The sequence below is a fragment of the Symphodus melops genome (genome assembly GCF_947650265.1).
Source record: "Symphodus melops genome assembly, chromosome: 6".
Lineage (NCBI taxonomy): Eukaryota > Metazoa > Chordata > Actinopteri > Labriformes > Labridae > Symphodus > Symphodus melops.
Window position 1 is genome coordinate 21,403,223 of NC_136696.1, and position 23,420 is coordinate 21,426,642.

A 23,420-nucleotide genomic window follows, 5' to 3' on the forward strand; every position below is an offset into this window, starting at 1 on the left:
ACACACACACACACACACACACACACACACACACACACACACACACACACACGTATTTATATGTTTACAAGCCTCTCTGCTGAGTGTTTTCCCATGAGGCATCCAGCTCTATAGATTTAAAAGACCCCTCTTAAACACTTTGCCTATGAAATGAGGGTCTTAAGAAATAACATGATGAGTTTTCACCGACCAATTGAAAATCAGACTCATTTCTTCTATGACTTCAGTGTTCTTGTGTTGTTATGAATCGAACTTTGATCTGTTTTCCGCACCAAAAGGTCGCAGAATGTAGAATCAGCGGTGATGAGGCTTGAAGGATGAAGTCTGACCTCGGCCTCAGGGTGTTTAATAACCACGGAGGTCACTTGTCTGTCAAGTGATGTGTTTTTATTGTACATGATGCAGTTTTCCTTCTTCCAAAGTAGCCTTGAAGAATTCATGAGACCCCTGCCTGCAAACTTCAATCAAGACCATACAAGGAAACACTTGAAATGTGAAAAATAGGGCTCTTGGTTTCGATTTTGATTTATAGTCTTTGAAACCACAAACAGCATCGGTTTATCAGCAGGTTGATGAGGTGGTGGCCTTGGAGTTTGGAGTTCGGGGTGATTTATAGTCGAGGGCTACAAAGCAGAAAGCAAGACCATCATAGCGATGTAATGAAGCAGTAATCAAAACAAAATACATAACATGTCATTGTGAATGTATGATAATGAATGTCTGCTTAGTTTCCGCACATTAACTCAATCTTTTGTACACTGTTGTTTTAGTAATTTACAACGAGAAGCAAGACAGAAGAATGTCAGATTTAAATGAATTTCACTTGCAGCTCCGTCCACCTTCTGTCCAGCACATCCCCCGAGGTGGACTGAGCACAATAGTATCTCTGCCTGTCAGGATTTGTTAAGGACCGGCTCCATGACAGACGGCTCCATTCTCTTGATCCTCAATAAGACAGGACAAAAGACAATCTGTCTGGAGGTCATGTTTCTCTTCAGTGTTGTTATTCCTGGATTTCTCCTACTTGCAGATGTGAATGTGTCTTAATGGACATCTTTCTTATGCTAGGCTTTGCAGATGAATCCAGGATGGTGATTAGAGCGAATATGGCATGATGAGGGAGAGAAAAACAAAATCATTTGTATGGTGCTTTAAATTAAAACGGTTTTGTGTGTTATTTTAAGCTTCTGTGAGGAACACGTGGTTTGGGTCTGTTTGGCGACCACTGTTGAAAAAGCAATATCTCTTTCTTTCCACTGAAAACGTACATACTTTCTGTAAGATATATATACATATATGTATATATGTATGTGTGTGTGTATGTGTGTATATATATATATATATATATATATGTATATATATATATATATATAGATAGATAGATAGATAGATAGACAGACAGACAGACAGACAGACAGACAGACAGACAGACAGACAGACAGACAGACAGACAGACAGACAGACAGACAGACAGATAGATAGATCTATATACCCTTTGCCATAGAAGCTGTAAAGGTGACATCTTACAGTTAATCGCTTTACAACACCTACATCTACATCAAATAATCTTCTATCTGATGGTCACTCTCATGTGTGTAGATTAACATGCCATTTACTAAATAGCTTAGCATAAAGACTGAAAACTAGGTTGTACAGTAGCTAACTTGATCAACAAGCGGTGTCTCACTGGTTTTATTTGTACTAAAACGTAGTTAAAATGACAAAAAAAAAAAAAAAGGATTTCATGGTGTTTTATGTGCTAAACTATTTCTTGGCGGGGCAGATTGGCTCATAGTTGCCAGGCAACAAGTGAAGATTCCAGGAAGTCACTGTGCCCAGCCAAGAAATAGTCTAAAAATAGTTCATATTGATCTTTTACTGTACCTAACTCTGCAAGAAAGAACATGCATTTTCTGTGGGCAAAATGAATATCAAATATAAACATGATGCATAGTTAAATGTAAAAAAAAAAGAAGATTTACAACAAAAAGGGGGGGCATCCTCTCCATTTCCAAAACCACTGGAGTCATTTTCTGGAGTAATTCTGTGTGCATAAATAATAAATGAAGAGCACTGTTCATTCAGATAATCTTGTTCTTCTGCTTTGTAGAGCAAGTTGTCGTTTGCTGTACTGTCAGTGTTTTCCTCTGGATCTGTAGCTCAGAGTTGCACCATATGTATGTGTTTTTCTTTGGGAGGAAAATCAGGCAGACTCTCAGCGAGGGGTAAATTGGACAGAGGAAGGCTTGCTGATTTATTGCTGGGGAACAAGTAGAGATGCAGGTTGAACTGTTGACAGATCCTGTGCAGAGTTGAAAGATGTTATGTTTCCCTCCATTCGTGTTTTCCTTCTGCATGAAACACAGAGCGTTTTAGATTTGTTAAGTCTGAGTTCCTGTTCTGCACTGTCACCTCTTGGACATGTTGACATTTATCCACTTGTCTGCGGACATAAAACAGCATGTCGTAAGAAAATGCAGCTTACTGTAGGTCTTTATTTTTGAATGATTTGTCAATCTTCGATAAAGATGAGGGTCTAGTAATAAAGGATAAAAACATCAATGCCACAGACTTAAAGGTCAGACCATTGCTTTAGATTCCATGCTTCCTAAATCACTCAATGTCAGCTCCTTGTTTTTTGCAAACTCTAATATACTGCCAATAATTATAACACATCATCACCATCAACGCAGAGATGCCCAAACAACTTCAGTCGTGTTTCCAACCATATTAGACAGCTGGTTTCAAAATTAATATGCCCTGTAACAACATCCATATTCACCCTCTTGTTTGTACAGTTTGAGTTGCAATGCCCTGTTGCAATCGGCTTTTTGAACAATAATTTCTTTTGACATATTTTTCATAGAACATCTGGTTCTGCACTGAGCACTGGTACCCCCACCCTGATGTTCTCACCTCTGACACAGAAGAGTTTGGCTGGCTGTGAGGCAGAATAATTAATCATTCAGCATCAAAAATTAAAGAAGTAGATTTTTTTTTTTTTACCCCAGGGACTATTTGCTCTGCCACCATGCCTCATTCGGATGCTCAAAGGCTTGTGGGTAATTATTGCCACACTGTGCTTTTTGTGCTTCCAGGAAACAATATGGTATCTGTCCCACTTGGACACTCTCTTGGTTATGCAAACAGACCATGCAGCAGATGAAGCCCAAACACAGCTGTGTGTAAAGTACGATCCTTCAGAGGATACATTCCTTTTGGGATTTAGAGTAATTATGTTCCGATTTAGACGTGAAAGTAAAATCAGTTAAAAACAAAAACATCAAAAACAGCTGGAAATGTTAACAAAAGACATTTCACATGAAAGTAATCAAACGAGTTGGACCGAATGCAGCAGTTTGATGTTTGCTGTTTCAGATTAACATCTCATTGTAATGCACCTCGAAATGAAACCCCAAACCTCAATGAGTAATTGGGGCCTCATTAAAGATGTTACATGCACGGGGAAGATAGCAGGCTCCTGAAATAACAAGCTGGAAGCTGTTATTTTAAATTCAACAGAGTCTAAACTCATCTGCTCTTCAGGTATTAACTTTTCTGTTTGATAATGAGGAAGTCCAGAAGACACATGTGTGCGTGTGTATTAGCGTGTTATAGCGATATGCAGTATGTGTGAGAGGGGGGAGGGGGGGATCTCTCCATTGACTATTGTGTAAATAATTATTTTCCTGTAAAGCAGGTCAATTCAGGACATCCACAGTGAACGTAAGCACAAAGACAAAACAGAGAGAGAGTGTTATTCAGGGAAAAAAGAAAACCTGAGAGACACACAGAGGCAGAGAGGAAATGAAAAAGAGACTCAAACTGAGATGTAGCTTTGGGGAGTTGAAGAGAGATCCTCTGTATTTTGGACAAAACAAATCCTGCATGTTTGGGATAAGCCTGTAAAGACTTTGTAAGGGAATACAGTAGGAGGCTTTGAAAGATTATGAAAGGCTGATCATTCAAGTATCAGAGTTAAAAATAAGAGTGTCTGCAGCAATGATAGCAGCTCAGTGCAGCTCTTCTGAAGGGCAGTGCGGTGAATCTAAAGCTTCAGTGATCATGCTAAGATGCCAAATAAATCAATCAATTAGTAGTTTAAGTCTGTGTAAAGTTGACTATTGCACCAATTTGACCGCACAAACTACATGAGACTTTTTTAATTGATTTCTACCCTGCTCTAAAGCAATGTTAAACGAATAGAAGGTAGGAATCACAGATGTTGCTTGATGGCCTTTCATCGAAGTTATAGGCTTCAGTTAAACAAAAGTCAAAAGTGCTGTTGGCACTAGAAGACTTTTTTGAGACTTACCATAGTCTTTATAAAATGTAATGACTGCTTTCCACATAAATATGTGTTTGATAACTTACTGAATAACTGAAAAGTTGGATCTAGACGAGAGGCAAAAATCACAAATAACACAATGATTCATTTTAAGAGCATCAAAAATAACTGCACACATTTTCACTGGATTAAAAAGATGAAAATGTCACCTTGGTTGGATAACTTTGGCATCCCAACCCCATGTGGGGTCATATTGAATTTGTATTTATTGATCGATGGGCCATCGCCAATGACAAATCAAGACACTTGTCGTCTTCATCTGTCTGTTTCAATTGTGGAGAAAAAGGTTGTTAACCATGGGATTAAAGGTTTACCAAAGTCAGCTGAAACCGTCTCTAGAAAATGAAATGGCAAGCCATCCAAAAGATATTCTTTATTGATGCAAGTTTTGTTAGACTATCCGACTACAGCTGCCTTTCTTGGAGCCTTGCAGCCGGCATGGCTAACTGGACAGCTCAGAGAGCTTCAGTATAAAAGGGCCTAAAGAAAGAAATCACAGAGAGGTAAAGACAGAGGAGCAGAGCGCGACGGTAAGATATAGATTAGAGAGATGCAGGGTGGTCAGAGAAGAGATAGTGAAACTAGGCAGAGAGAATGTGAGAGGCCAGTGTGAGTCTCCAGGCAGTGGTCCTTATGTGGCCTTGCTTCAGCACTCCCCTTCACCATCTGTCACTTCCCACATTGCAGGAAAAGGATAGAAATGGCACCAGCGCTCCTCTCTCAGAGTTCCACTCCAACTGCGATTTTAGCACTGTAGCAGAGCTGCAGTGACTCCCTCCTCCAGCCCAGCCCATATTTATATTTCATATTTACATGCAAAGCAGTTATCGGAGTCTCATGAAGAGTGATCTAAGTGCAGCAGTCGAATAGGGTCACCGCACCCCCTTTACTCCACTTAACAGTGGGAGTCTGTTACTTCCAAATCTGCTCTTTTCTTTGTCTTTGTCTTTGTCTTTGCTTTCTTTCTTTCTTTCTTTCTTTCTTTCTTTCTTTCTTTCTTTCTTTCTCCCTTGTTCCCAGAACACTGTTTCCCACTTAATTTGCCTTCCATCAGCCCCACAATGCCCCATTTAGAGAGAGAATGTTTAATTCTCTCTCTGCCAGTAGTAATTCGAGAGTCCTTGGGATTTGCATCAATGTCAAGCACTTGCGCACGGTTGGCTGCTGGAGTGTGTCAGTAGGAGGGGATCCTGTCTTCGTATGTCTTAATAGCTCTCTCCTGGTTGGCTGTTGTGGTGCGCGAAGGGCTCTGCTAACTTGCACGAGTGGTTACCAGTTTTGGTTAGGATTATTGCTTTTTGTAATTCCGTAACGCACAGGCACATAAATATGCATCTGGTACTTCAGATTACTCTGCATCAGTCTCAAAGAATTCAAAGACAACACAGCTGCTGTAATGTTTTTTTGTTTTTTTTTATGTTTGCTTTTTAATTTCTTTTCATTCTGTTCATCTTCATCTTCCTGTCTTCGGGGAAGTAAACAGTAGTTGAAATGCAGTTATATTTGTGGCAGAATATTCTGAATATGTGCGTCTTGTGTTTGCGCCTCGTCAGTCAGTCAGACATTTTCAAAGCGGCTGAATCAGAAGAACGAGTGCAGGCCTGGCTGGAGGAACAGACACAAGCAGGATATTACTGTCTGAAAGAGCCAGCTTCTCCCCATTGAGGTGTCAGCTGGGCTCTCTGAAAACCCCGAGACACGCAGGGGAATAACTCGCGCGCGTGTGCGCGCACACTCCTTCGCACACATTTGTATTCCTGCAGTCACCTACACACACTCTTGATCTGAGAGAATAATCAGCGTTTGAGAACATTTCACCTCATTGCTTATTCATTGCCAGGCATTGTTTTTATGTCTTATTCATGCCTCTGCTCGTGATGTCTGTCTGTTTTAATGAGTAATTGGGGCTAATTGTCAGTGCATGTTGATAGTGTAAAAGAGAGACTGAACCAAGAAAGACATTCTCATCAACAAGACTCCTCTCCCTGTATTTGCCTCTGCAGGATGACACATGCAGTCTGAATAACGGGATTGGATTATAATAAGTCAAGTGAGCATATCCAGGTCCAGGGTTTGTAATAGCTTCTAACAATATCGTATTCATTGGGAATAGATGAGTGTGTCACTGTGGTTTGGCACCTGAGTGAGCTTATTTTTGTCATAATTAGTGTGAAGTTGTGATTTGAAATAGAAAGCAATGGTTTATTACTCAGCATCAGGCTTGAAAAAGAAGAGAGAGACAGGATAAACTTCACCCTGGATTTCTCTAAAAATCTGTGATTTAGCAATCGAGGTAATAACCAAAGGTCCCCGCAGGGCAAACTCACAGTCGACTGGGGTATGTTATTTTTCTCTGTTCCATCTGAACCCTGCTGTCTCGTTTTGATGGATCTGCCCTAGAACTGCCAGACAAACCTGGAGCTCTGACAGCTCTATGTTACCCGTTTGTAAGTCTGACCCAGCTTATTGTTGTTTACCCTGGTGCCGTGTGTTTGTTGTGTGCAGACGAAGCCACAGGTTACGGGCCAGTGTTTGAGGAGCAGCCGGTGGATACCATCTACCCGGAGGAGTCGCCCGAGGCAAAAATCACCATGACCTGCCGAGCCCGGGCCAGTCCACCTGCTACATACAAGTAACATATGCTCTCTACAACGCGTGTGTCATCACGCTGCACGCCATCACTCAGCCTGTTTTCAGACTATTTTAGGATCTGCCTGTTAATGCCCAGGTCACATGAATCTATATCTAGCTGCAGCTTCAAAGTTAACTATTGTGTGCGTGTGTGTGTGTGTGTGTGTGTGTGTGTGTGTGTGTGTGTGTGTGTGGCCATTCAGCAGTGCCAGTTTGTAGGTAAAATCTGTATATTGTGTTTTTGATGTTTCATTCCTTCAAATGCTAAAAATGATTATTATGACATGCCAAGAAAAAAAAACTGGTAACAAATACAAATTTGTTCCTGCACGGGCATCGTCTCATAAACTCATTTTGCAGCTCAAGAATATAGAGCCTTTTTTCTTGAGCCGTTTAAATTTAGATGTAAATGTATGTAAATGTTATAGCTGTGGTAGTCCCCAAATCGGTTTCACAGTCGGAGAGCCCTGAATGAGATGTCAGAGGGGGAAAGAATTAGCTCCGACTGTGGCTGGTATTAACTGTTTAAAGAGGGTTCATCGTCAGGACGCTACACTGAGTGATTCACAAAAATACAACATCTGTAAATTCTTTGATCCAAAACTATTTTGTTCATGTTTTACAGAATGCAAGAAGACACAATACCTGAAGAAAATAACTGTTAAAGAGGATTCAAACAGGACTGATTTCTCTCATATTGCACATATTAAACCCACTGGGCCTTTGTGTTGTTCTTTCTGCAGGTGGATGCAGGGGGACACAGAAGTAGACTTGGATGAAGGGGGCAGCCACTACAGTTTAGTCGGAGGAAACTTGGTCATCAGCAACCCGGTTAAAACACAACACGTTGGAAATTACTCCTGTTTGGCCTCCAACATGTACGGCACAGTCATCAGCCAAGTGGCCTCGGTCCAGTTCGGCTGTAAGTGACACAGATGTGAACCCCCCCTCCTCTTCCCTCCCCCTGTAGAGAACCATGCAGATTTCACTGTGAAATGCCCTGGAGCTGTACTTTCATGCATATTAGACAAACTGACTTTGCAAGGGCAGCTGGGAAAAATTCTAAGTGGCGTGGAAAGTGCAATTTGTGAATGGTCTAACTTCATTTTGCCACCAACACTAATATGTTTTCATTTAATCTACAGCTCAATTCAAGTTGTTGAACTTTGTGTAGCGCTTAAACGTTTGGTGTGAACCTTTTCTGAAAGTAAGCGTCAGATGACCAACAGATTCTGAGGAACTCTCTGAGTTTGACACGAAATTGTTGTGTTTCTCTCTCTCTTAGATCTCGATCTCTTCTCGTCGGAGGAGAGAGAGTCGGTGTATGTCAAAGAGGGGCAGGGCGCAGTGCTGCTCTGTGCTCCTCCGCCACACTATCCAGGTACAGCACAGAGTTCCATTTTTGGTTCTTTCTCCTTGGATTTTACGTGTTCTCTCCTATTGTGTAGCTGTTTCTAAACATCCAGAATGAAAAGTATGACTCCTGGCTGTCTTAAAAGATGCAGATTTTGTTTTTTGACTTTCATAGAAAACCCAAAGTTATTATGCCCCCTGTTGGCTTGGGATTAAATTGCCCTTCTTAATGTCCTGTGAGGTATACAAATAATGATACCACAGACACTGTCTCCTTCTCCACTTTAAATGTTTTTTTTTAAGTCAACCCACAGGCTGCGTTTACATCTTCTCCAACATTGTAAAACAAAACCTTTTATTTTCATTTAGTTTAACTTTTATTTGGAAGTGGATCATTTCCACTTATTGTGCAGGCTCCTCATGGCCCAACTCACGTTTTCTCCTGCCTTTTGAATGTCATGTGCTCGAAGGCAAAATGAAGTATTTCTTGACATAGCTGAAATTCAGCTGTCAGCTTTACCACATAAAACTGTGCTTGTGCTTTCTTATTCATGCTCATGCAAATCAGTTACATAACAGTCTGACAGCTTTGTTAACTTTCTTTCAAAAGCCTCGATAAGCCATTGTTATCCTTCTATTATGCCTCTCAGCTAGATTTTATCTGAAAGGTCAATAGATGCTTGAATATTAAACCAACCTCGCCACTAAAGAATTGAGCTATTTTCATTTAGTATGTTTTCAGATTTCACAAAGAAGCCAGGCTCAGACTGAATCCCCTCTGCTACTTTAAAGTCTCTTCTGTGTGTCCAGGGTCTAGACTGACAGTTCATCTCTTTCTCTGTAGCCGAGCTTTCATTCCGATGGATACTCAATGAGTTCCCCACCTTCATCCCACTGGACAAACGGCGTTTTGTCTCCCAGATCACGGGTAACCTCTACATCTCCAAAGTGGAGTCTTCGGACAGCGGCAACTATTCCTGCATCGCATCCAGCTCCTCCATTTCTAAGAGCGTTTTCTCCAACTACATCCCCCTCGTACCTCTGGCTGAACGTTAGTACCCGACTTTCTACCAACCATCATTTTTCAAGTTGATTGGAGAATTGCATTCAGGTAGTTGAGGTTGTGGTTTTTTCTCCACTAAGCCAGTGGTGTTAAATGACCCACATTATAGCCCAAGTCAGCATCTGGCTTACTTCAAACTATCCCTGACAAGATGGATGAGAGTGTGATATTTGGGCTGCAAAAAACACTTTCACTGCAGTGCATCACCAGCTATTGAATTTTGGTGTGCAGTATAACGTTTAATACAGTAAATAACAGCCATGAATCCTGAAGTTTTACCATTATAAACAAGTACAGAGCAGAGCAGAACTCAGGTGTCTCTCCTCCTTCCTGGAGGAGCTGATCTTATAGCACTGACAGTTTACTGTATATGGCTATTTGGTTTCAAATTCTTCTTCCATTTTTCCTTGTTTCATCTCGCTGTCAGCATTTATCACGCAGGAATCAGCAGGTGGCTTTTCCATAACATCAATTATAAACGTAGCTTTGGTCTCATTAAAGCTTGTTGCAGTCTGAAGCTGTAATCTGAGCCAAACCAAATCTGAAGAAGAGCGCTGTGTTTGGTTCAAAAACAATGAAGATATAGTCCCTGAACGCACACTCCCACTCATCCAACATGTGCCGCAGCTGCAGCCAAGTAACAGACACACACAGCAGCTAAATGAAACCATCCAAACAAATATCCTATCTGTGACCCAATCTGAACTGTGAGATTTGTGATCCATTGCAGCACTCGTCTCTGCAGAGTTTTTATGTTCTTGATGTTTTAATAAATCATCTTTGATAAAACTAACAGTATGAAGACTACTTTTTACTGAAGCGTGTTTTCCTCGTTAATTCAGTCCATCACATTTGTAAATATTATTTTACTATAAACGACAGAACTGTCCTCAACTGCTGAGGTGACTCTGACGAAGCACAGACAGAACAAGTTTTTAAAAAAAAACAAGATTTATTTTTTTTACATGACGTGTGGCTGAGGCTTTCAGGGACAACTCTGGTGGAAGTGTGCTTATATTTGTTCCTGTGATGAATCAAGATCAGCTCCCATTTGGAGACATCATTAACCCTGATACTAGTGCACATGGAAATGTGTTCGTTGTGTTGCTAACCTTAAAAGCCTCGTCACACGCTGCTTTGTTTGATGTGTTTTAGTGGGACGTCTGAGTCAAACAGCATTTATAATGCAGCATCTTTTTGCTTATTTAACCCACTTCTTTAGTAACAGAAGAGTTTTGGTAGAAACCTTGAAACAAACACTGAATCATCTTTTTCATTTTCAAAGTCTTTTTTTTTTTTTTTCACTTATAGCAGCTTTAAAAAGGTTTAGATCGGATTCATGACTCTGGTCTTATTCCTCTCAGGTCCCATAAGGAAATATCCCGCTGACCTAAAAGTCAAGTTCCCCGACACCACTGCGCTGGTGGGGCAGAATATCACCTTAGAGTGCTTCGCTTTGGGAAAGTAAGTGTGAGAAAAACACTGTTTAATTTGTTTGCAAAGTTTGAAATGTTCAGACTGAGAGGCATCATGATAAACTGGTATAGTTAATATAAATTATGAGTATTATTTATTTCTGCATTTAACTTTCATGTCCTTTGGAGGGTGTTCAGAGCAGCACATTCCCTCTAGTTAACACAGATATTAACGACAGACAACTTGCCCGGCTGTCTTGAATTCACTCTTCTTCACGAAATGATTCATGAAGCAGGGTTCAGAGTGACGGTGACCCGAGTTCACTGATGCATGTGCTTTACAACCTGAAGTTGGCCTTAATTCCCTCTCTCTCTCTGCACTCCTCAGCCCGGTCCCTGAGATCCGCTGGAAGAAGTTAGACGGACAGCTCCCAGCCAATCACGAGGTGCGGATGGCGGGCGCTCACCTGCACCTGTTTAACGTGCAGTTCGAAGACGGCGGCACCTACCAGTGTGAGGCGGTGAACTCCAGAGGGAAGGACTACCATGCTGCGCGCGTGTCCGTCGAAGGTAGGAAGGATTTGGCAGCCTTCTGTTAAAACCGATGAGCTGGGTATGCTCACATTCATCGGATTAAAGTTATGTCAACTCTTCAGCAGCTTTATTATTCATACGCTAACAACAATGTACGGGGCAAACTCACACGCCCCTTTGTTCTTCTCTGTATCTAGCACATTTTCTCAGGCTTTTTTTTTTTTTTTCTTACATCTGTAATGCCTCATGTACTGACACATATATATTATTCAGTAGCTTTATAGTGTTTTTCACACTCTTACTTCTTCTTATATGCAGCTTATCCTGAGTGGGTGGAGCACATCAGCAGCACAGAAAAAGACCTCGGCAGTGATTACACGATGTCCTGCATCGCCAGTGGCAAACCTAAACCACACATCCGCTGGCTGAAAAATGGAGAGCTGGTAATATTTCAACTCATCAACATTTATTATGCTAATCATTTTCTGTACTATACACGGAGGCCTCCTTAAAAGGTCTGTACAGCCTCTTAGAAACTGCTCAGTGTACAGCTCGGGGTTGTTACAGTAGCACAGCAGTGACAGGAAGCTGGCACTGCAGGTGCACATGGTGTCAAGGAAAAGGAGCTGTTGTTATTGAACAGATGCCAGCGTGGGTTGTGTCATTCTCCATAGAAACTACTGTCATCAGGCTGGAAAAGAATCCCCCAGAGAGGAGCAGGTAGTTTCATCAGAGTGGGAGAGGTTGTTTGAAATAAGGTGACTGAACACATCATGATATTTTAATGAAACCCTTGCCTGGGTAAATTAATTGCTGTCATCTGTACCTCAGTGGATGTCAACAATCGCTGGTTTGATTCGAATCGTTGATGTTTTACTTAGTAATCAAATTTCAGATGTGTAAATATTGTGAAATGTGACGCAGCATTTTCACTCTTCCCCTCCTGTTATTTCCTTCCAGACTGACAGGAAAGAAATGACGTTCAGCAGATTGAGGTTTGAAGATTCCGGGATGTATCAGTGCATAGCGGAGAGTCACCACGGAGTCATATACGCCGATGCAGAGCTGCGTGTGTTCGGTGAGTCACGCTTTGGCTACAGCCGCGGCACAAATGGCTACATTGGAGATTCAAAGGTCACGTGTCTCGCGGACTAATTGGAGCTCATTAGGACTTCTGGAGTGCGTTGTCAGATTTTGTTAGGAAAAACAACTTTGGCTAGGCTGGTAAAAAAGAAAAGGAAAAAAAATCTGAATGTTTCCAAAGACTTTCTCCCCCGTCATTGAAAGTAGCACTTGCATGTGAAACACTTTTTTTTATGAATGGAAAATGTGTCATAAATGTAGGCATGCCTGTAGTTGATTGTTATTCTCCTCAGCGTGTGTTGATTAATCCATGTTGTCCCTCCTCACTCAGCCTGTGCTCCCACATTCAAACACAACCCAGTGAAGAGAGTCCTGGCTGCCAGAAACGGCCGGGTGGTGATTCAGTGTCGGCCCAAAGCGGCTCCAAAGCCGAGCTTCTACTGGAGCAAAGACACCGAGCTGCTCCATAACTCCACCAGGTCAGCGCTTTTTAAACAAAGGTGGCACAGGTTTATCCTCTGATGTGAAAATATTGTGTGGATTTTTTATTAAATGAGAGGTTAAACTGTACCTCTGTGGTATTCATGTGAAAATAAATTCACATTTTTGACACATCTGGGTCACAAGGACAAATGTCTGAGAGTGCCTCTAGAGTAGTTGAAAACAGTTTAGTGATATTGAGGATCTAAATAAGCCCTCGATCTCCAAAAATCTACTCGACGTGCCAGAGAAGTATGAAGTCACGTGCTTTGCTGTTTTTTTTTTTCTGTGGTTGACGTTAAGCTCATTCTGAAACTCGTCAGCTTTTGCAGACTGGATGTGTAAACCCCTGTCTTGTGCTCCTCACCGGCTGAACACGCCTAATCTTTGAGCTCTAAGACCCCCACTCTTCATACCGCTACATGCACTGAGGAGGAACTCACACAGAGGAGGAGCTGCAGCAAAATTACCATGCAGCACATCCCTGCTAATCGCTTCTATGGCGGCTCTCCGGGTTAGAGAGGGGGGGGGGGGGGTCGTTGTCATGCATGAATATGACATATACAGAAAATAATTACTTGTTTCTTTATCCACGCACTTCCTCGAAAACAAATGATCTTCAAATCATTCAAAGTACCTTCATTGTTTTAATCATCATGTCAGCATATCCATGGTGAAACATTGACCTTCATATGGGGCTGAGTGTTTTATAAAGTATAGCTCCTTCTAATCAGTGTGTGACAAAATATACTGTGGTGTCTCCTCAGGGTGTTCATCTGGGAGGATGGGAGTCTGGAGATCCTTAACGTGACCCAAGCAGATGAAGGCAGGTACACCTGCTTCGCCGAGAACGACAGAGGGAAGGCCAACAGCACGGGCTCTCTGCTGGTTACAGGCAAGATGCTTCACTCATCTCTCTCTTTTCACTCATGCTGCTTCATTTTTTCCGGGACATTTTCGGTAGATTTGGCTTCCTTGTCGATCGCTCCCGTCAGTGTCTGTATAATCAGTCTCCCCCCCGCCCCCCCACCTCAGAAAGGTCTCTTGTTGAATTGAGACCCTCTGAGCGGGCTACTCATGGATCTTCAGTCATTTCTCAAGGACAGAGGCAAGAGGGGGGTTTGCTCTAGAACAGCTGTGATGAAACAAGAGACTTCAACCATTCAATAAACACGAGGACTTGGGTCGTGACCTTGTTGAGATAGCTTGATTGAATAACAACTAATAACATAGATAAGTGTTTTTATGCTTTGTCATTTCTTTTCTCCACACATGCAATCTCAGCTGTCAACATATTGTTTGTGTTTTTTTCTTGTCTTTTAAGCCTTAGTAGTGCTGGATGTACAGCTCTCTTCTGCCCTCTCCTGGACAATTGTGCATGTTGCACACTTCAAGCCACTTCATACAAACGTGCAGACAATGTGTCTGCTTAGTCATAAAAGCCATTTTCCTTTATCCCCCCTCTATTAGGATGAAGAATGAGTAACCTACATGTGGTTTTCTGCTGCTTCACTGACCTCTTTCTTCAGATCAATGCTCCCATCATGCTCTTGTGTTTGTCCCCAGAGTCCACAAAGATCACCTTGGCACCGTCTAACGCTGACGTTAAAGTGGGTGACAACGCCAGGATGCAGTGTGCCGCATCACATGACTCCTCTCTTGACATCACCTTCATATGGTTTCTGGACGGCCGGGTCATCGACTTACACAAGGACAGCCAACATTATGAACGCATCCCGGTGAGACGTCTTACCAGTAGTATTTATTTCAAAGAGGAATGGACACAAATAAAAGTCCTGACGTCAAGGCCTGTTGCTTTTTATTGGAATATCTGAAACAGAAAAAGTTCAGCCTGCTTTAAATCAGTATGACTGTAAAAGCCTTTTCACATTCAGGCTTTAATCGTTATTCCAGCTAACATCCATTATAGTTGACATGACCTACTCTCCCTAAAGCAGCCCTAACCATAAGTTAGCGGTTAGCATTTCCCATTAGTCTCTCTTCCCACTCAGCAAACATCAAATTATGATAATGATTGATGTTCCCCCACTCTTGTACACAAGGAGGATTTTCCCCTCGTAAAAATAAGGTCCAGATTCTCTAAATATGGTTTCTCTGTTTCTCCTAAACAAGGAGTTCGATGCAGTCGTGTACTAAGGTACATTTCTGTTAAAGGTTTACCTTTGTACTGTGAGCAGGCTGACGAGACCAGGCACTGTGTGAAGCTTGACATTTCTTTCAAGAAAAAGGAGGTGAAACCTCTGCAGCTGAAGCCCATGTCCACTTCACCTATTTGGAGATCTCTTGTCCCTCGAGGCCGGCTGGATTACTTTACTTTAATATGATTTCTTTCCCTTTTAAAAAAAATAAGAATAAATCATTTCAGGCTTAGTGAGAAAACATTTGACGAGATGATTTTTCCCTCACAAGCATTAGCAATGGTTTGCCACATAAGCGAGGATATTTGCCTCCCTCTCTGTTGTGTTAACTGTTGTGTGCCGTGTTGTTTTGTTGCAGAACGGAAGCTCAAACGGAGAGCTGCTGATCAAGAACGCTCAGCTAAAGCATGCCGGACGCTACACCTGCACTGCACAGACTCCAATTGACAACATTACCGCCTCCGCCCACCTGGTCGTGAGGGGTGAGTCATATGTGGTGATATAACAGTCACGCATACAGACATGGATACAGAACCTGTCAAAGGAAACATATTTTTGCGATGAGCTTATTACTATGAGAGATGTGCCGTTACATGATCACACTGTTGGATGTTCATTTTCGATATATTTAGGATGGTTAACATAACATGTCTCTTTGTGTGTTTTGTTTATTCCTGCCCCGTTGGTGTGAAGTGGGTAGCACTTTTTTCATTAACTTCCGTGCACTTTTTAGGATACGGTAACATTTGCATCTACTAACTCTCAGTTAAATCGGATCAAACACACTTGCCCTGATTTCCTTTTGAGTGTATTAGAGAGGCTTAGACTCTCATAGTTATGAAAGTATGAATAATTAAAGTTGAAAAAAAAAAGACTTTCAATGCCGAGTATTCAGGGTAATTATTCTTAGGAGCCTATTAAACTGAACACAAGACTTTTTAAATATTGACTGAGTTTTGCAGGTTTTAACTCAGTATGCTCAGAAGCTTTTATTCACAGCTGGTGGTGTATGTGTGAGAGGAGACATAACACACCGTGTTCCACCATGTCTGTGTCAGGAGAGCCGAATCTCTCCTGAGTTGTCAAATTATCTGTCAAAACTTAGACTGCGCACGAGAAGAAAGTGAGAGAAAGAGAACGAACGGCTAAAAATGGAATATACTGTAGGGCCTTGTGTCCACAGGCTGCAGATACTGTCTCTCACCCTGGGAAAGATCAGTCCAACCTCTCCGGCTGCCCACTCAAATGTGATGTATTTAAACCAATAACAAGTGTTCTATTAGGAGCCTTGCCTCTGGATATCATAGTTGCTATGTTGGCACATTGAACATTTCGTGAAACCTATCTAAAAAATAAATAAAAAAAATCTGCCGTGTGCAGCGAGGCAGAGTGAGGCAAAGTTTTAGTTAAAAAGTTTTCTTCCTGCGTCTTGGTAACAGTCAGTCTGTGGGATTTAAATAAGAGGATGTTATTAACAACTGTGTTAAATAAAGTGTCAGCACCCACTTGTCTTCATTATAGAGGAATCAAGAAGCATTTTTCATTGAGAGCTCTTAGCATTACAGAACTCACGGTTAAGAGTTGTGTAACACCCCGGATGAGTGTTTGATGACTAAAGTGGGAGAACATGATAGATCTTTCATCTCTCACCACAGTGTTTTGATACGGACGGCTGCTGATTTCAGCGATTGTTTCTCCTTCCATACAGATATCAACACTCACTAAATAACCGCTGGCGAACTTCCGCAGAGTTCTGCCTGTCATTTAAGAGTATTTCACCTCCTGGATGATTCATCAGGCTTTTTTTTTGATTTATTTTTTTTTTTCTTCACCTGGATGAGTGAGAGCTTGCCATGCAGCCCTGCTCTCGGGTCTCGAAAACACACCCAGCAGTTGTTGCACAAGGGGTCTCTTCAGATGAGAAGCTAAGACGTGGAGCCGTGATCTGGATGCCAGTGATCCCTTGTTTTTTGCCCTTGGTTTTGCCGCCATCACTTCGTCTTTCTGAGCAGGCGCTGACAGATAGCCAGGTGGAACGCGCAGCAGCTGACTGTTACGTTTTCCCACTGTGAAACCAAAACACGGGCCCTGATGAAGTGCGAAATGCCAACAGTCCGGGGGTGCAGCAAGGGAGGGATGAAAGCCGTTCATTAATCACGTCAGATGAGGAAGCAGATCTGCTGGAGGAGATTGCGCACGCTGAAAACGCAGCTCTGCACCTGTATTTTGTTATTCGTGGAGTTTGAGATAGGAAGAGGAGCTGATTTTATTAGACGGCGGCGTATTATTGCAGCATTATGTTACACTCCTTCCTGGAGAGTGCTGAAACGTTTCTTTGTTAATGTCAGCGTCTGTGAATGAGGGGAAACATTTATGAACTTGATTAAACAGAGAGTGGTGTGAGACAGTACGTCAGTGGGTAAAGTCTTATCAGTTTCAAAACATTGAAGTCAGAGAGAATGAATTTGACAGTATGTTGAACAAACATAAAATGTAATCATTTCAGCCTTCACATTGACAAAAAAAAAAAAAAACTGTTTTTTTTTTTTTTCACTTCTTAGCTTTCTCTCCTGACTCTCAGAGGAAAGTAGAAGCTTAGGGCCTGTCCACTTTTGGCTGTTTAATCGCCTTACATGTCTTGGCCCATATTCATGACTGGGAAAGAATAAATCCTGGCTGATTTCTGAGGCTGTGGGTTGGGAGGCTAACCCTCACACAGTCTGGGTTTTCTATTAGGGCATTTTTATGTTTCCAAAGGAGGAACAGGAGTACCAAGAGACACATCAGATTCAAAGGTTTTTGCCCGAGCTGTAGGTCACGTATGTCAATGGTTGCTTAGCTTTAATGTGTTAATCCATCAGCCTTTTAAAGAGGAGACTAAAAGAAGAAGCAATGTAAGGGCATGTTAAATGCGAGTCAAACACTGGTCTCTTTGCATTCTGCCGTTGAGGATAAAGTTATTAAAGGGCTCAGGACTTTTGCCAAGAATTTCCCCATGAGCTTGAATAAAGATAAAGCTCGTACTCTGGCCCTGCCTACAGTTTGTGAACAAGTAGGGCGCTCACTATCTGCCTGAGGGACAAGTCAAAGTGGGCACTTGTGTGATTTTAAACCTGTGGCCTCGAGGCTAAGGAACAGTGTCACTGTGAGGGCTGTGCTTGTTTTTTTTTTTTTCTTTCGTCACCCATCAAACAACACTTGTAACTTGTCTCTCTTGTTCTTGTCTTTACCCCAGGTCCCCCCGGTGCCCCAGGTGGGGTGCGAGTGATGAACAAAACTGACAAGAGTATGACGTTGCAGTGGAGCCGTGGGGCAGACAACCACAGCCCCATTTCCAAATATACCATCCAGTACAGGGACTCCTTCTCTGATGTCTGGAAGACTGCCACTACATGTGAGAACTCCTGGGCACGACTTGGTCAAATAAACACGGCTAGCTTAAAGCTGAGCCGGCTCTGATGTTCTGATTATTTAGGTCTTACCACATAGTGATACTGTATGTCTCTTCAAAAAGGGCTACAATGTAATAAATCCATCTCACAGACTTAAAATACAGGACTGGATTCTGAAAATGGAACTTCATTATTGTTTTAAGGATATTTCCGTGAGATTGTGGGACAGCAGAAGATGGGCTGTTTAATGTTGTAACATACCATGCATATATACGGAAATGTTGGCATTGTAAAATACAAGTCTGCACTTCTCTCTAGCTCCTGCAGATGTAGAGGGAAACACAGAGGTGGCCACGGTGGTGGATTTGTTCCCCTGGGTGGAATATGAGTTCAGGGTGATCGCCACCAACACTCTGGGCACGGGGGAGCCGAGCAGCCCGTCACCGAAAGACAAAACGGAGGAAGCATGTAAGATCGTGTTCGAACTTTGGTGAAGAGGAAAGACAGTGTAACTTGAAAGGTCAACAAGTTTAGTCCCCACGGTCCAGCTTTCTGCTCTGCTTTTATTCTTCATAATTCCGTTACAGCACTGTTTACATATGCTAAGTATCCCTGTAGCAATGAGTCAGCAGAAATCCCATCAGTCTGTACTTCCTACAGCAGAACATGCTGCCAAACTAACCACACTAACCTCTACAAATGAGCACTTTGCTGAAACTGTATACTGAAATTCAATTATAAAATGGAAATCACAGACCTGCAGTAACCCCTCTTAAAAAAATAATCAGTGTTTGAGCGGGAGCGACTCGACTCAAGGCAGAACAGGAGAACTTTTGCCTCTCTGTCTCGTTCAGTGGCAGCGTTCCCATCCTGACATTAAGGTGTTGCATTTGGCACAGAAGCAGACATTGATATAGTATTTGCAGAGGAAGGATGTTTCAGTTGGGCTGCCAGGGATAGGTTACAGCCTGTGTGGGTTGGCGTTGTTTGTGTGGATTCTTAGCATGTGGGTTCAGAGTTTTGCTGTTGCTGTCTCATTGTTATAGTTCCTGTGGTGGCGCCCTCGGACGTCGGCGGGGGCGGAGGGACCAGCAGAGAGCTGACCATCACATGGACGGTAAGTCTGGACTTTCCACTGTGCACCGAGGGGGGAAAGGGGTCATACACCCATGTTGGACAATTCAGCAAGCAACCTTATTCAGGACTAAAACTTTGACAGCGCCAATAAAAAAATAAAAAAAGCTGTGTACAGAGGCTGGAGGGGTGGCCTGGGTTTGAGTCCAACATGTGGCTCCCTCTCTGCATGTCAATCCTCTTTCTCTCTCTCTCTCTCTCTCTCTCTCTCTCTCTCTCTCTCTCTCGCTCTCTCTCCTGAATTTCCAACTCTATCAACTTGAGAAAAGCACATCTTAGGATACTGTTGGGTATTATACACTAAAGCCTTCTACCAAACAATAAAATCAGAATCAACAGAAGCCAACGTCAGAGCTGAATCGTCCCTTCTCAGTTGTTGAGAAATCATCTCTTGCCGTTGTTTGGCTGAAGCATGCTAGCGGTTAGCTTTGTGATACAGACATGCGTTACTGGACATACATGTGTATTGTTGATAAAGTCACAGTGCAGACCAAGGGATGAGGCTGGAGGACTGATCAGGGACAGAATAGAACAAGTACATGAACTCTGTTGTATGCAAATATTGTTGCTTCATAGAATTGATGCTTTTTGAGTAGTGCTGACGATCCTCGTACAAAGCGGATGAAGCGTGACATGCATATTATAGCCTGGCAGGACTAGATCCATGCATGAGAGGTGTCTTGTATAAAAACAGTTGCCACATTAACAGGATTGCTTGATGTTTCTGTTTGCAGCCTGTACAGCCTCAGTACTATTACGGCCCTAATTTTGGATACATCGTAGCCTTCAAGCCACAAGGCGGAAACGAGTGGATGAAGGTGACTGTGGCGGACCCCCAGGCAAAGCGCTACGTCCACAAAGACTCCAACATCCCTCCATCAACAGAGTATCAAGTCAAAGTCAAAGCGTTCAACAGCAAAGGAGAGGGGCCGTTCAGCCTGACGGCTGTCATTTATTCTGCTCAGGATGGTAAGAACTGAAGATGTTCACGGCACTCAATGCTGAAGATTAAGAGTGAAACGAGTCTCAACACAGCGTCTCAGATTAACCTGGTTCTGTTTACTCACAGAGGAACTCTTCAATATGCCAACACTCTGCTATTTCAATCTGTCAGTGTCAGCTACTTAGCACTGCCATGCTTTTCAATGGAGTAGGATCTATTTAATAAGAGTTCTCATGTGTAGTTGTGTGGAATTTTAATACCCCTTGAAAGTGAACCCCCCAACCCCCACCCCACACTCGCTGTATTTCCTGCCGGGGGATTATCATGATCTATGTAGCATGAACCAGAAAGCTGATAATTCACCCAAGGATGCAAAGCATTTAGCCTAGTTATTAACTTCCACTGACAGACAGTTGAGATAACCACCGGCAATCCAGACATGATGGGTTACGGAGATGTCCCATTGCCATGGTAACCCACTTTGGGAGCTCTGGCAGTTGGATTGTCTTTTGGGTTCATGGCTTAGCCTGAGAAGCACTCTGATTTAAGGGGTGTGGACATGTGTGTTTGTGTTCATGCAGGCTGGGCAGTTTTTTTGTGCGTGTGCATTTTGTATCTGTGTTTAAAACAGTGACAGTGTGAAATGGGGTGTTGGTCCGAGGCCCAGCATGACAGTTAAACACTGGAGGACAGTTTCCTGGCAGGAGCAGCGTACACACAGTGTTTAACTGTCTCATTAGTCTTGGAAGGTGTCCGATGGCCGGGTGAAGGAATGCGGGCCAAGAAAGATTTCTGTCACTTCACTGGTTTCTTACACTGATTCATTCACATTACTGAAATGAGGCTCAGCACTTCTCCGAGAAAAGTAGCATCAGTGAGGCCATCAGGCACAGACAGCAAAGGCTGAGTAGGTTAACAGTCAGGGTGACGGTGCCATTAGCATGCGTGTTGCAACACTTCCACTTAGTGGAATCTGTTAACTAAGCTGCACTGCTCTGTCTCCCCTCAGCTCCTTCAGAAGCTCCTGACAGTGTTCAAGTCAGAGCTCTCTCTGCGACAGAAGCCTCCGTGTGGTGGCTGCCTCTGCCACAGAGCAATATAGACGGATACCAGGTGAGTGGACTCTGCCTTGCGTCATGTAGAAGTAAATTATATGTTGTTGTTATTGTGCGAAGTTTGAACCAGTTTAACACTTTAAAAGCATTACTGAAAACACGTCGCTTCATATATGACGAGCCGCAAAACAATCAATTTTAAAACTCTATGGTCATTGGTGAAACATTCATACGGGCTTGTTTTTAATACATGAATGGCTTTGTTGTTTTGCTATTTGCCATTTCTTACACTTTCCATACGATTTTTTTTGTATATTCTGTTTATTACATTTTTAGTTTTCACAGAAACAAAAACACAAACATTACACAGTGAACAAACATTAATGCTGCAACAACAACAATAGAGCTGCGAGACTGGTCCATACAATAAAGTATCCATACGATTTTAATTCTGAGGCAAGCCCCATTTTTTACACTGTGTGTCCCAGGTAAAGTTCTGGAGAAGTCAGGATGACAGCGAGGGGGGTGCACAGAGGGTGGTGGTCTCCAGCAAAGACAACCACACTAGATTGGAGGGTATGAAGCCCGACACCTACTATCTTATTGAGGTCCGGGGCTACAACTATGCTGGATATGGGCCGCCCAGCGAACGTCTCCAGATCCAGACCAAGAGACCGCGTATGTTGTGCTATAAAGCAGTTCTTCAGAAATTGTTTATCATTTTAAAATGACAGTTATTCAATATACCGTTTGTGTGTCTTTCCAGCTCCAAGTCAAGCCCCGAGAATAACTGGCAAAAAGTCGAAAGGCGCGTCAGTTATAATCGCCTGGGAGCATGTGGAAGCACTGCCGAGCGAGTCGCCCGTGGACGGCTACAAAGTGAGTTTGCTTCTACTTTTTCTTTATTACTGAGATTATACTCTCTCTGAAGTGACACGGTAGCATTTCTTTAACCTTTTGTATGTGCAGGTCCTGTGCAGGGAGGAGGGCGTCTCACAGGGCACCCTGTACACCACCAGTCGACGCCACATAGACCTTATCCTTAAACCAGAAAAGAACTATGTTGTGGAGGTCCGGGCGTACACAGAGGGAGGAGACGGGGCGGTGGCAAAAATCAGCATCATGGGAACCCAAGGATACAGAAGTAAGAAGACATTTTATGACAGAAAAATACATCTCTTAGGTGTTGTGTGTAGGGTAATGACAATTTAAAAAATGACTTAAGAGAGAAATAACAGGTAGATTGGTAGGTAGGTAGGTAGGTAGGTAGGTAGACTTTATTGTCAAATATCCTCTATGTCAGGGGTGTCCAAAGTGCGGCCCGGGGGCCATTTGTGGCCCTTGAGTGGATTTTTTGTGGCCCTTGACTTCAAATCGAAGAATCAGAAGATTTTGGCCCCAGGCCTCATCAGATGGCATATTTCGTTCTTTTTTTCTTTTTCATGTTAGCGAGGGAGACCTATAAAAGCCTGACTATTCTTTCCAAAAAATTAGAACACAACAGTTTCCCACTGCAATTAGTTGTTGTGTATTTACATTATTTTTTGAAGAGGTCAAAATACAAAAAGTTCCCTCCAATATTTAAAAAAAACAAACAAAAAAACCCTGTGGCCCGTGAGCGATTCTAACGCGACAATTTTGGCCCACAAGAAAAAAAGTTTGGACACCACTGCTCTATGTTGAACATACAGCACAGATGAAATTGCAATCACCTCAACCCGCAGTGCAAACCTGCAGTGCATAAAAAAGAGCACTAAAGAATAACAATAAACATGACAAATTTAAATAAAAAAATAGCAATAAAAAAAATAGCAATACAAAATAAATAAA

At 42.5% G+C, this 23,420-nt stretch overlaps 1 protein-coding gene across 2 annotated transcripts in view; it reads left to right on the forward strand.

Moving 5' to 3' along the window:
• The window catches only part of cntn1a (contactin 1a), a 58,297-nt gene that overhangs the window by 31,561 nt on the left and 3,316 nt on the right, over positions 1–23,420 (forward strand). For both annotated transcript variants that reach the window (XM_079346849.1, XM_079346850.1), the window contains exons 4-23: positions 6,854–6,980; positions 7,723–7,901; positions 8,265–8,360; positions 9,177–9,383; positions 10,760–10,859; positions 11,199–11,380; positions 11,663–11,787; positions 12,305–12,422; positions 12,759–12,906; positions 13,675–13,802; positions 14,474–14,646; positions 15,425–15,548; positions 18,302–18,460; positions 18,777–18,926; positions 19,505–19,575; positions 20,327–20,561; positions 21,545–21,648; positions 22,079–22,268; positions 22,357–22,469; positions 22,560–22,734. In XM_079346849.1, coding sequence (XP_079202975.1) covers positions 6,854–6,980; positions 7,723–7,901; positions 8,265–8,360; positions 9,177–9,383; positions 10,760–10,859; positions 11,199–11,380; positions 11,663–11,787; positions 12,305–12,422; positions 12,759–12,906; positions 13,675–13,802; positions 14,474–14,646; positions 15,425–15,548; positions 18,302–18,460; positions 18,777–18,926; positions 19,505–19,575; positions 20,327–20,561; positions 21,545–21,648; positions 22,079–22,268; positions 22,357–22,469; positions 22,560–22,734 — 2,904 coding nt within the window. The remainder of the gene's footprint in view (positions 1–6,853; positions 6,981–7,722; positions 7,902–8,264; positions 8,361–9,176; positions 9,384–10,759; positions 10,860–11,198; positions 11,381–11,662; positions 11,788–12,304; positions 12,423–12,758; positions 12,907–13,674; positions 13,803–14,473; positions 14,647–15,424; positions 15,549–18,301; positions 18,461–18,776; positions 18,927–19,504; positions 19,576–20,326; positions 20,562–21,544; positions 21,649–22,078; positions 22,269–22,356; positions 22,470–22,559; positions 22,735–23,420) is intronic.